The 13,633-nt window shown below is 39.5% G+C and overlaps 1 protein-coding gene across 2 annotated transcripts in view; it reads left to right on the top strand.

Moving 5' to 3' along the window:
• The window catches only part of LOC137198146 (glutamate receptor ionotropic, kainate 5-like), a 107,544-nt gene that overhangs the window by 82,039 nt on the left and 11,872 nt on the right, over nt 1-13,633 (top strand). For both annotated transcript variants that reach the window (XM_067611805.1, XM_067611806.1), the window contains exons 13-16: nt 2,176-2,285; nt 2,917-3,090; nt 7,312-7,477; nt 9,088-9,313. In XM_067611805.1, coding sequence (XP_067467906.1) covers nt 2,176-2,285; nt 2,917-3,090; nt 7,312-7,477; nt 9,088-9,313 — 676 coding nt within the window. The remainder of the gene's footprint in view (nt 1-2,175; nt 2,286-2,916; nt 3,091-7,311; nt 7,478-9,087; nt 9,314-13,633) is intronic.

Here is a 13,633-nt window from a genome sequence, read left to right as displayed (position 1 = left end):
AGACGTTTATAATGTAGCACAACAAGCTAGTAAAGCTGTAAACACATGCTCAGTAGCGTCTGCATTACACAGAACTACTCTCCGGAGACTGAAAACATGACGCTGTTATTAGTCTTTGGAGTCGTTTCTTAACAATCTAACATGTGACTCACTGATGTGTTTTATCATTATATATCAGGTTTTGATACACACACGATACTTGTTAATGCTGTAAGTAAAATATAGAAAATCACCAAACTGATCCTTCAACATGTGATATAGGTTTCTATACAGGACGTCTAGTCACAGACTCACATCAGATTATAGTTTCAGCCTCATTTTGTGTTTTTAAAGGAGCCAAAATGGACAAAAAACAAAAAACAGAGCTGATTGCCTCCATCACAGCTCCAGTCATCTGCTTTAATTGAGTCCATTCAGGGAGTTCGTTGACTCTCTTCGCTGCCAAACTCTTTCTCCAGGAGGCGGGAGGACGGATCGGCATCGTGATGGGAAGCATCTCATCAGGGAACATCAACTGACCGTCGTTACCGCTCGAGTTTATCTTGTTTCTGTCGTTTTATTTGAATTGCAGGTTTTTTACGTGCGGAGAAAAGGAAAAGAAAGAGTGTAATTTAGCTAAATGCATGTCTGTCAGTGTGGGAGTGAAGGTTGTGTTTCTGTGTCTGGCAGCCTTCTGTGTTCGCTGACTGGCAGACGGTCATTATCACAATTCACTGCTGCCAGCTGGAGACGTTTCAAACTTCAACTATGTTTTTTTCTCTTGAAGTTAATGTTCATGTAGTTCGACGTGTGAAAGTGTGAAACTATGAAAAACACGTAAAACTCGTCTATAAATACACACGATTAGAACAATTTGAGACATTAAAAATGACTTTCAGCAACATGTTTATGTTCATGTGACGGCGCCCTCTAGTGGCCGCAGTAATTATTATACATATGGGATCAAAGCAGGAAGTCAGGTGACTAATTGATTAATCATTAAAGTTGTTTTTTTCCAGCAAAAATGCAGCCGTAACAGGTTTAGACTGTTTGTCGGACAAAATAAACTATTTGAAGACATTTTTCACTCTATTCTGACATTTTATATCACAAAAAATTAATAACTTATAGTCAGAATGGTGGATGGATGAGTCAACAAGACATCACTGTTCACTTCCTGTTTCCAACCGACTGTCAATATTGATTCTTTTTTAATGTTACTGCTGCACAACACTGGTCAATACTCAACATTCATGTTTGTTTAAATATGTCTGTCAGGCATAATGTTGGAGAAACATTTATCCAAAAAAAACCTTTTAAAAGTCTCAGATTCTAACTCTGTTTCCATCTGCCTGTTTTTATTTGCATTTTTAATTTGCTCATAAAAATAAAAATAAAAACCAGAGTGAAACTGCCGAAAACTCAAAAACATCTCGAAATATCACAAAAAAATGTTTCCCGCCGTCTGAGGTGTAACAGCAGCTGTGTGGATAAATGATGACATCATGAATCTGTGTGGAGCGATGATGATGATGAGGCGACTGTAACCTTCCTCACGTCAACACATGAAACTAACAGAAACGTCATATTTCCGTCATGTTTTCTGTTGTTTGAGCTTTGACTGTTTTAATGATGTCATCATGTTGTCTCTTCTTCTTCTGCGGCGGTTTAATTAGCGCCACCTGCTGTTTATCTGCAGCAGGATGGAAACAAACATTCACTACATTTTCTTTTGCAGACTTTCCGGAAATTTGGTTAAAATTTGCTACTTTGGATGGAAACCTGCTGGAATATTTATTAGTTTATGACATTTATCAAGTTTATGCACATCTCTAAATATTAGAGCAGGAAGCGAGAAGAAATTTGTATAAAAAGACATCAAAACTATTTCTATTATTTAGTTCAGTTTTATTTATTCAGGATTTTCATTGAGATGAAGATCTGTTGTACAAGAGAAATCTAATTAAAAAACATAAAAACACATCAGTGTTTGGTTTCAATATTTCACTCAGTAAACTTCTCGTAGTTTGTTTTTCTGACTTTAAAGCAAATCTACAGATAAAATCATGACTCATCGCTTTTATTTCAGAATATTGGAAACAGCTCTAATGGAGAAAACTAATTAACAGGGATGTGTGTGTGTGTGTGTGTGTGTGTGTGTGTGTGTGTGTGTGTGTGTGTGTGTGTGTGTTTCAGGGTCGTAAACCAGGTTACTTCTCCTTCCTGGATCCTTTCTCTCCGGCTGTCTGGCTCTTCATGCTGTTGGCCTATCTCGCCGTCAGCTGCGTCCTCTTCCTCGCCGCCAGGTAACACACACACCTGCCTCTGTGTGTGTGTGTGTGTGTGCGTGTGTTCATATTAGCTCCAGCTGAACTTTAGACATAAACGTACAACAACATACAGCTTGATAGACTTGAAATACCAAACCTATCTTTAAAACAGCTATAATCTATATTTTATAATAAATATTCATATATATCTTCATAGCTCCACAGTCTGATCTATACAGTGAGTAATGTGTTGGTTGTGGCTCGTAGTGATGAACCTACAGAGAATTATCAGTGACTCTGCAGCTCCTCTCGGCTTTACGGAGCTTTATAGTGAGTTTCAGCTCATTGTTTATCTGTCCGGCTGCAACTTTACTGTTCTGCTTCACTCTCAGCGTCTCATAGCGTCGTTTTGGGCTGCAGCAGGCAGCTGTTTGCAGAGAAAAAGCTGTAAAAAGCCGCTGTACACTACCTGAAAGGTGATGATATGTCAGTGTTGTACTTGTTTCTGATGAAAACTAGCGGACAAGTTAATGCAGATTTACAATTTAGTTGTGTGTTAAATACTTTCAGTCTCAGTCCAGGTGTGTTAATAAACCTCTCTCTCTCTCTCTCTCTCTCTCTCTCTCTCTCTCTCTCTCTCTCTCTCTCTCTCTCTCTCCCTCTGCAGGCTCAGCCCCTACGAGTGGTACAACCCTCACCCGTGTCTGCGGGAGCGGCGGGACGTCCTGGAGAACCAGTACACGCTGGGGAACAGTCTGTGGTTCCCAGTAGGCGGCTTCATGCAGCAGGGCTCAGAGATCATGCCCCGAGCTCTGTCCACCCGCTGTGTCAGCGGAGTCTGGTCCGTCCCTTTATTACTATTATTATTATTATTATTATTATTATTATTATTGTTATGGAGAGGAAGAGAAACATGTGTGTCTTGATTGTCTACAAGTGTTCAGACAGTGGTCCTCTACTTTTACAACGTGGATTTATGTTGACAAGTTGTAATCTTGTACAGTCAGACCTCCGTCTTATGAAATGAAAAAAAAACAAACAAAAACAAATTATAGACAGAATCTGTTGTTTCAGCAAATGCTCCAAACAGTCTGTTTACCAGACAGTGACGGCGCCCTCTAGCGGTCGCAGTAATGATGATGGAGCAAAGGAGGACGTTATTATAGAGCAACGAAGTTCACGTAGGGAGGAAGTCGTTAACAAAACATCAGACTGAAACAGGAGAGATCAATGTTCACTTCCTGTTAACACTTCCTGTTCTTTCCCTGAACCTGACCAGACCTGAACCACAGCACTGTCGTAACGTATTTTGTCATTTAATTAAAGGACTTTGGGGAAAAATACAAAACTCTCAGCAGCAGCTGTAAACTGCTGAGTGCTGAGATGTTTACAGTTAAAGCCATGATGCATCAAATACAGTCCGTCCTCACAACAAGTCAAGTCAAATGTATTTATAAAGCACATTTCATACAGCAAGTGTAAACTCAAGGTGCTTAAAAACAAATAAAGATCATACATAATGAAATACAATATTAGATACAAAAGGAAAAAAGCTACATCTAAGGGATGTAAATGTAATTTGTAGCCGACTGATCAGTGTTTTATGTTTATTAATGCAAACATCCTGTCAGATATTGATCTGCTCCCAGTGGATGAACTAGTTAATCCTCCAGGTACAGACAGGTGAACAACGCTGCTCCTCTACACGCTGTTAAATTCTTCTCCTTTACTCCCCTCGTCTCTCTCTCTCTCTTCTTCTTCTTCTTCTCCATCCCTCCTTCCTCGGGAACATTAGCTGAAGGTGAACAGATGGTGAACCGGCTCTCATGTGAGAATGATGATGTCGGTTTCTGTTCTCGTTTTATTTCTGCTCCTCTGCCCCTCAGCTCCTCTCTCCTCTCTCCCCTCAGCTCCTCTTTCTTTTCTATTAGTACGAATGTCTTTTCCTCACACAAAAAGATTTAACAGCAGCTTTTAACTGAGTTTTTGTATTTTCTAAAGTGTCTGTTTTATTATTTGAATGTAGGGCTGCAAGTAACTAGTTTATTTTCATGATGGATTCATCTTCTGATCCATTTTCTGCTTATTTGATTAATCGTTTTGGTCTATAAAACATCAAAAAACTGTGAAAAACACCACTCACAGTTTCCTGGAGCCCACGGTGACGTCAAGAGATGTCTTAATTTGTCCGACCGACAATCCAAAACTTAAAGATATTCACTTTATTATCATATAAGACAATGAAAAGCAGCTAATTCTCAAAGTTGAAAGGCTGTTTTTGCTAAAAAAAAAAAAAAAGACTTAATCGATCATCCAAATAGTTGCAGATTAATTTATTGTCAGTTGACTAATTGATTAATCTACTAATCGTGGCAGCTCCGTTTGAATATTTCTGCTTTACTTTTGAAGTTTTTGCTGGGTTTAAGTCATTATTTGGTCTTTTTTATTGTTTGAATGTCGTTTATTTCCATGATCAAATCATCTTCGGATTATTTTTCAATTATTCAATTCAATAATTTAATTGTTTTGGTCTATAAAACATCAAAAAACTGTGAAAAACACCACTCACAGTTTCCTGGAGCCCACGGTGACGTCATCAGATGTCTTAATTTGTCCGACCGACAATCCAAAACTTAAAGATATTCACTTTATTATCATATAAGATGATGAAAAGCAGCTAATTCTCAGATTTGAGAAGCTGAAACATCAAATATTTGGTGTTTTTGCTATAAAATTTTTTTAAAAAGACTTAATCGATCATCCAAATAGTTGCAGATTAATTTTTTGTCAGTTGACTAATTGATTAATCCATCCAATCGTTGCAGCAGTTCATTATTTGGTTAAAAGATCAGACCTTTGTTGTTTGTTTGTTCATATTTTAAGTGCAACCAGCAGAAAACTTTCATAACTACGTCGACAAATATTCATAATAACTAGAAGAACATTCAGAGCAAACCTCCGACCTCCTGCTGCTGAGTGTGGAGATACAAATTACAATTACAGTCGTCTCTCAATTAGTCCTCTCTCTCCTGCTTTCCTTCCCCTTCCTCCTCCTCCTCCTCCTCCTCCTCCCCTTCCTCCTGTTTCCTCTTCCTCCCTCAGTCCCAGTAGCTGCAGTCAGACAGATGGTGGGGTGATACTGGAGGGACTGGATGGGCCATCAGCATCTCTTCTCTGACAGCTCTCAGCCTCAGCAGCACTTAGCCCCATAAAAAACTCATGATGACTGTGGCACAAACTGCAGCGTCCTGTCTGTGTGTTTGACATTAACACCAGTGTGCAGTAAATCAAAGAAACGCTTTGAATCAATCAGACAGCAGCAATAATGTTGCACAAGCAGGTGGGGAAGTTCAGACCAGCAGACAAACAAACTTTGACTTTAACAACAAAAAAAACTTAAGGTCCACTTAATAGCTTTCCCAGAGCTTTCAACAAAATCTCCTGGATTTTTGTACTGTATATGTCAAGAATGAACCTCAGACAGTGACTTTTTTAGGGTTTGACACACAAATAAGGCAAAACAATCTCAACGCAATTGTCCACAAGATCTTACATGGTTTTCCCAAAGCTTTCAACCACATCTCATGACCTTCCTCAGTAGGTAGAGCTGCTCAGTTGTCACTTTTTCTAACTGCTTTTTGGTTGAACTCTTTCTATCTGTCTCGCTACTTTTTGTGCAAACCTCCTTTTAGCATTTAGCCAAGTTTAGTCCAAATGCTTTGAGGAGACAGTTAGCTTAGCTTAGCTTAACAATTTCTTAACATTATTTTCTTCCCTCCTGCTACCATTAGTTGATTTGGTTGTGCAGATTCATGCTAATATGAAACACATTTAAATTACATTTTTGCTGTTTTCACTAAGAAGCTATTTATCAGTGACACAAATCACACCAACTCTGAGCTCTTTATCTAAGTCTCTCTGTTACTGTCTAAACCAAACTCCAAACAAACACCTGCATCGTAGATATCCAACTGCTAAAAGTTAATTAACACTGTCCAGCCAATCAGAATTGAGCATTTTCACTGGCAGTGGTATAAAGTGAGGATAACAGGGGTTCAGTTACATTTAATCTAAACTGAGTCACTGTGTCGTCTGGTTCTTGCAAACTTTGACTCCCAAGTTCAAACTACCAAAAAACAAGAGTTTAAACCTTAAACTTTGTATTGAGAAATGACTTTTTCTCACATTTATTTATATGTAACTCCATCTTGGAAAACTTGTCAGGACCAAACTAAAGGAGCAGCAACAGTCATGTCATTTTATTGCAGGATTGTCAGATTGTAGGAAACGTTTACAAAGTGCACTCACACTTCACTTCATTATGTATTCTGATATATTAAACTGTAGCGCTGCAACAATTAGCCTCATCAACAGCAAATAAATCAACAACTATTTTGATAATTGATTAATCGTTTTGAGTCTTTTTTTTTTTTTTTAAGAAAAAATGTCCAAATTCTCCGATTCCAGCTTCTTAAATGTGAATATTTTCTGGTTTCTTTTGTCCTTGATGATCTTTGGGTTGTGGACTGTTGGTCAGGACAAAAACAGACTCTTGAGGATGTCATCATGGACTTTGGGAAGACAGTGTTCAACATTTTTCACCATCTTCTGATATTTCATAGGCCAAACAATTAATTGATTACTTGAGAACAATGAGAACAATCACAATGAGATCTAGAATTACCCCTCGTTTCTCTCACGATTGTCAACTTTTGCTCAAAAAATCACAGAGTGATGACTCCTTATGTCCAGTTTTTTGTCTCCTCTCCCTCCCTCTCTTTATTTGCCTCCATCTCTCCTTCCTAATCCCCTCGCTCATCACTTCCGTCTCATTTCCTCTGCAGCGGAGGCGTCCTGCTCGTCTCTGCTGCAGCCGGAGTTCATGTTTAGGTTGATGATTTTTACCTAAAAATCCTGACGTTTCCTGCAGTGCTCTCCATCTGTCTCTCTGCTGCTCTCTGCTCCCGATGAAAAAAGAAGAAGAGGGAAAAAAAAAGTGAGGGAGGGATTTGAAACTTCTGCAGGGTAAATAAAGGTTAAAACTCTTCTCTGGTCCTCTCAGGTGGGCGTTCACTCTCATCATCATCTCATCCTACACGGCCAACCTGGCGGCGTTTCTGACCGTTCAGAGGATGGAGGTTCCCATCGAGTCTCCGGATGACCTGGCCGACCAAACCAACATCCAGTACGGGACCATCCACGGAGGATCCACCATGACCTTCTTCATGGTGAGACTGGCTCAGCTTACTCACTTTATTGTGATTTTTGAGTGTTAATGCCAACGTTGGTCTGTTATCTTGATGCTTGTTTAAATGTCAAACGAGACAGTGGATTGACAGGAAAGCAGGAGGGAGGAAGAAATAAGATACCCTTAAAAATGCAGCAATGTCTGCAAGTTATGAGCTTAATGTGGATGTGAGTGAAGCGCAGTTCAACCAACCAAAGAAAAACCTGAAATATCGCAAAAAAGGTGTAAAAGTTGGTGAAACAGTTGGCAAATAAATGATAACATACATGAATTATGTGACTTAAACGTCACTGAAGAGCTGAAAACATCAGATCTGTGTGGAGCGACGATGAGGAGACTGTAAGTAAATAATAAAGCAGGACATGGGAACAAGAAGGGGGGTCTATAGAAAGGCTTGACGATATAAATGGGTTTTGAGGCGTCGTTTAAAACAGTCCAAGGATTCAGCAGATCTAACAGATTGTGGAAGATGTTGGGGGCTAAGAATGTGCGGTCACCTTTTGATTTGCTTTTTGTGCGTGGGGAAAGATAGAAGGCCGAGATTTGTGGATCGGAGAGGTCGTGTAGTGGAATGAGGAACAAGGAGCTCAGAAATGTAGCTAAGGGCGAGTTCATGGAGTGTTGTAATCAACAGGATCTTGTAGTTTGTTCTGAGAGGCCAATGGAGGGATGCAAGAACAGAGGTAACGTGGGACCTATGGCTAGTTCTGGTAAGAAGTCTAGCTGCTGTATTTTGGATTAACTGTTGACTGACTGAGGCAGGTGTAGAGGGAGTTACAGTAGATAGGAGCAAAACCTCCTGTCTGAAAAATGCACTTTTTTGTGTTATAAATATTAATGCCTCGCAAAGTGCAGATAGGAGCTTTTGCACTTGGTGCAAGTTGGAAGAGGTTCTACAAAACAATGCTCTAAATTAAGTTAATAATTAAAATTAAATTACAAATGAAATTAAGTTTGTTTTCAGGTAAAAAGATGTCGTAGTATACGAGGGTCAGAATTCCTTAAATTCAGTGTATTTGCTTCCTCGTCTGCTGGAAATGAATGTTCAGTGATTCGTGCTGTAGCCTCTCTACACATCCAGGGACTTTGTGTTGTGTTTTTGTTTTGTTGTGTGACTTTTCTGTCACAACGAAGGGCGGGATTATCTCGCAGACTGAATATGAGCAGCCTTCATTGTTCTCATCATCCACAGTGAAATCCGCCAATCAGAGAATTCTGCAGATAGGAGGTTTTGCGCTTTGGCCATCGATATAATGGTCGAAGATGATACCAAGATTCTTAGCAGTGGATTTAATGTTCGGTTGAAGTGGGCCAATAAACTGAGTAGCAGCAGTGACAAAGATTTCAAGACCAATTAAAATCTTCCTCACATCAATACATGAAACTAACAGAAATGTCATATTTCCATGTTTTCCATCATTTGAGCTTTGACTGTCGTTCTTTTAATGACGTCATCTTGTTGTGTCGTCTTCTTTTGAAATGGTTTAACATTGTAATGTTACACTAAAAAAAACAAGTACACTGTAAAAGAAAACAACCACCACCTCAGAACAACGGCGATATGTTAACTGTAATAATGAATCTCTCTAGAACTCGCGGTACCAGACGTACCAGCGGATGTGGAACTACATGTACTCCAAACAGCCCAGCGTGTTCGTGAAGAGCACGGAGGAAGGCATCGCCCGCGTCCTCAACTCCAAGTATGCCTTCCTCATGGAGAGCACCATGAACGAGTACTACCGCAGCCTCAACTGCAACCTGACGCAGATCGGAGGCCTGCTGGACACCAAAGGATACGGCATCGGCATGCCTCTGGGTGAGTCCAGTGGACACGGAGAGAAAGTAGGAGCCTGCTGGTGTTGTGTGATTATGATTATATGTGCTGTCACTCTGCATATTTTCTGTAATATATTGAAGCTTTGTTATGTTTTGTTGGGCACCTTGTGGGTCAGGTCTTAGCTGCGTAAATCTGTTTCATCGGTTAACCAGATCATATTCTTTGTGCAGCTGCTGTTCTTGGCAAATTAAAGCCATCCTGATTCCAATTTGGCTCTGGTCTGGCCTTGCCGCGGCGTCCTCAGACTTGTTTCTGGTGATAAGTGTTAGCGCACAGATTAGCATAGTTAATGGAGGAAGGAAGAACAGATGTGGAGAGAGGAGACGGAGCAGCGGGAAGAAAGCAGCACAGAAAAAGACGAGGCATTTTCAGGAGACCGGCCTGTCAGTCATGCTGCCCGTTTAAGTGATGGAAATAAAAGCAGCAGAATGACCCAGAATGATATGAATGAATGAACCAGGTTATATTCCCTCCAGGGTGTTGTGGTCTGCCCTGAGGTCTCCTCCCCATGAGACGGTCCAGAATACATCCTGGATCCTAAATAACCCACAAGATTTACTTCTGATCACAGAAGGATTTAGACTACTTTTCACCTGGAAACACACCAGAAAATCTGCAGAGTTCCCCTTTAATGGTGCCCTTACAATCAGTGTTTCTCATCAAAACACATTTGGCAAAAACATCCAATCAAATTTAAGTGAAAACATTTTGGATATGAGCTTTTTTTTTTTGCTTGAAACAAGCACATTTGGCTGCCTGTGCAGGAAGAGATTTTCTCTTGATAAGATTTCTTAAAATAAGTCAGGATGCCCAGAAGTCTTTAAAAAAAGATCAAATTACTGAAAATAAGATTAGAGCTATTCTTGTTTCTAGACAACAAAACTTCACACAGGGGATACCTGTATGGAGCTCTGCCACAACTGGGTTTTGAACCTACAGTCTTCATGTTGGGAGCCACCGTACAACCTCACCACTGGTGCACCAACCGGCTCTAATCATTGAACTGTCAATGACTTTAGTCCAGACTGACATTTCTTAACTATTGGATTGCCATGAAATTTTGTACAAACATTCATGTTCCCCTGATGATGTCTCACAATGACTTTGGTGATCTTACTTTTTCTCTAACACCAACCATGAGGTTGACATTTTTGGTTTTGACTGAAATGTTTTGTCAATTATTGGATGGATTACTATGAAATTTGGTACAGATATAATGTGTGAGTCCTCATACTTGAGTACTATGCATACTCCAAACAAACTGGGGGCAGCATATCACCAGAAAGTTGGGGTGTAAGAAACAACAACTTAGCAAACATATTAACACTGTCAGTAACTTTATACAATTAGCTATCTCTATAAGCTATCGCTAAACAGCCAATGTTAGCATTAATAGCTGTTTACTCACCAGTCAAGAAGAAACGTTGCAAGTTCAGCATCAAACTTCATCCCTTTACTCATCAAGAGTTGTCTCCAGTGGTTGCAACGCCAATGTAAACCCGTGTTTTGCTTCTATTTCTATCACTTCTTTTCTTTACCACCGAACGTGGTTTCTTGCCAGAAGCAGGTGGTGGTGATAATGATCGCTTACCAAGAGTTTCAGCCATCATTGCGTTTACTGTTCCATTCATTGACGAACTGCAGGCAGGACCTTCAACATAAAGAGGTTATAATACGCCCTCAGGGTGGCGCTACTTCTTCATCCTCTCATGTTAGACTGAGAGCAGACTGGATGCACAGTGAGTCACTATCACCTCTTCAGGTACAAAGTGGTTTTACAGGCAGGACAGGCCAGGGCTAGCAGGTTAGCATGCTAACTTCAGTAGATATCTCTGCAGTACAACACAGAGACTTCTTTGACGTATAATCAAAACTGTTCACATTCTGTTGATAATTTTAGTTAATTTCTGAATGTTTTAAACTAAAATTCTTACATGTAGCTCCTTTAAGTAAAAGAAGAAATACTGCAATATAAAGACACTCCGTTACAAGGAAAAGTCCTGGATTAATGAAAATGTCACTGGACAAGTGCTTAAGGTTTTGTAAAAGTAAGTATTGTTAGAAAAATGAACATTTAGTATCAAAAGTGTAAAGTTTTTTCTTTTTAAAGACCAGGGAAAAGAGAAAAGTATTAATAATGTGGGAAAGAAACATTGTTTAAATGACATTGGGGAGGAATAAATGAGAAAAATGGGAAAGAAAAGCAATCATTTCTGAATTGGTTTTGAACCCATTTTAGAAAAAGAAATATTAGGTTCATCATTCTTTTGGAAACTTGCCCAAAAAGATATTTGGCTTCAAAGGGAAGGGTTCTGTTTCCAAAATAAAAAGGCACAATCAATTTTGTTAAGAGAGAAAAAAAAGGAAGTCAAGAGGTGAAACATGAATCATACTGTATCTGTGAAATATGGACTATCTAACCAGTAAAACTGTCATCATTTTGTAAGTCTTAAATTATCTTTTACCTTGAACACACTCTTCCTGCCGTCATCTAGTGAAAGTCAGAATCACTTTTTAATGAAATAAAGAAGAAGATGAGTGAGAGTGACAGAGAGGGAGTGAGGACGGTAATTTATAGCCTTATAGTGAACGTAATATTAGAGACAACTATCAATATAATTCAATCCAGCATCGCTTCAAAAATTTGCATAGAGCTGAATCAGCAGCTTTCTGTGTCAACAATAACTCTCAGTGCTGCTTTATTAAACTCTGGATCCTAAATTCAATTCTGCCATAAACTCTTTACAGGTGACTTTAGTATCCTGATATGTATATCATTCCTTTTTTTTAATACTCTTGGTATCTGCTTATTGACCTGATGGGTTTCAGCAGTAGGTGGGGGGGGGAAATGGGGACATGACATCTGCTGCTTGAGATCAACTTTTGCCTGAGTTAAAGCAAATATCTGATCAGTTTCATACCTTTAAGGCTTGAAGCTTGAAGGAATAACATGGACTGATTATTAGAGCAGCAGCAGGATCAGCTGCTCATGTTACTGTTGTAGTCATGGCGACTGCTCACAGTGTTTAACATCATAACAGTGCTGATATAATGTTTCTTCATTCAAAACACGTTGTACACAATGGAGACTCATTACATATCTATTACATATTAGGGGTGTGCCCGAATACAAATACGCTATTTGGCAAAGCACAAATAGTGGGGTTTTATGAATATTTGTTTCATACAAATATTTTAAAAAACATGTTAAATACCAGCGCACAGGTCGGTTACATCACTATCTCAGTGTCTCTCCTCTGCTCCGCTGTGACGTCTATCAGCAGGTCTCAATGAGGGGAGTCACATCCACCTGCTACATGACGCACATTTCCTCATTTGGACATCACTCCCGGAGTCGGTTGTGTGCTCCCAAGGGAACACTTCATGAACACTTATTGTAACACTTTAATTTTCTAAAATTAAAAGCGTAATAAAAACAAAAACAGGATTTTTAAACCTCTTTCCACTTTTAATTGAATACACATACAAATAATTTTGCTGCCTCAAATACAGATACAAATACAAATACTGGGCCCTCTGCACATCTCTATTACATATCAGCCTTACTTCGCTCCAGTAAGCGATCAGATGTGTGTTTATCCGTCCCTTTTCCACTGAACTGCGTCGAGCAGATCCAGCGGCGTGGTGGAGCGTTTAATCCCGTTGGATCACGTCTCTGTCCAAGTCCAACGTTCGCAGCGATGGACGGGGTGCAGAGAGTCGTCGACATCGGAAATAAAAGGGAATCGATCGCTTTGTATTTCTTTAAACACTGTGTCGCTTGCAGTAAAAATTAACTGGTTGCAAACTAGTAATGACTCAAATAACCGAACAAAGCTCAGTTAATCTCTAACTACACTGTGGCCAATGGTAAGACGAGAAAAACATAGTTTTTCTTGTTCTTTGTTCTTTTATTTTGATCAGAAGTTTATGTCCTTTAGCTGAGAGGTCACAGCTCTTATTGATAAGGTGATGTCATAGGCCACAATGACCTATGATGACCGTAGGTGGAGGGTTCATGGGCGAAGTTTAGGTATAGGTGTGAAACCTGGAGGATTGTGGGAAACTGAGTTCATGGGCTAAGGACCTACATAAATAATGGTAATAAGTTAATATAGTACTTTATGTAATATCATATTGTATTGAGTAATAACCTGCATCATCATACTGATACGGCAGCATCAGGGCTTTTGAAGCAGCTACATAAAGTAATCTGTCTTGTGAATCACCATCAGTCACAGCAGAAATATATCGTTCCAATTCAAAGTCTTCCTCCCAAAAAAGTCTGTTAGTGGAGCT

The sequence above is a fragment of the Thunnus thynnus genome, chromosome 15 (genome assembly GCF_963924715.1).
Source record: "Thunnus thynnus chromosome 15, fThuThy2.1, whole genome shotgun sequence".
Taxonomy (NCBI): domain Eukaryota; kingdom Metazoa; phylum Chordata; class Actinopteri; order Scombriformes; family Scombridae; genus Thunnus; species Thunnus thynnus.
Note: the sequence above shows the minus strand (reverse complement) of the source record. Positions and strands in the feature narration are given on the sequence as shown.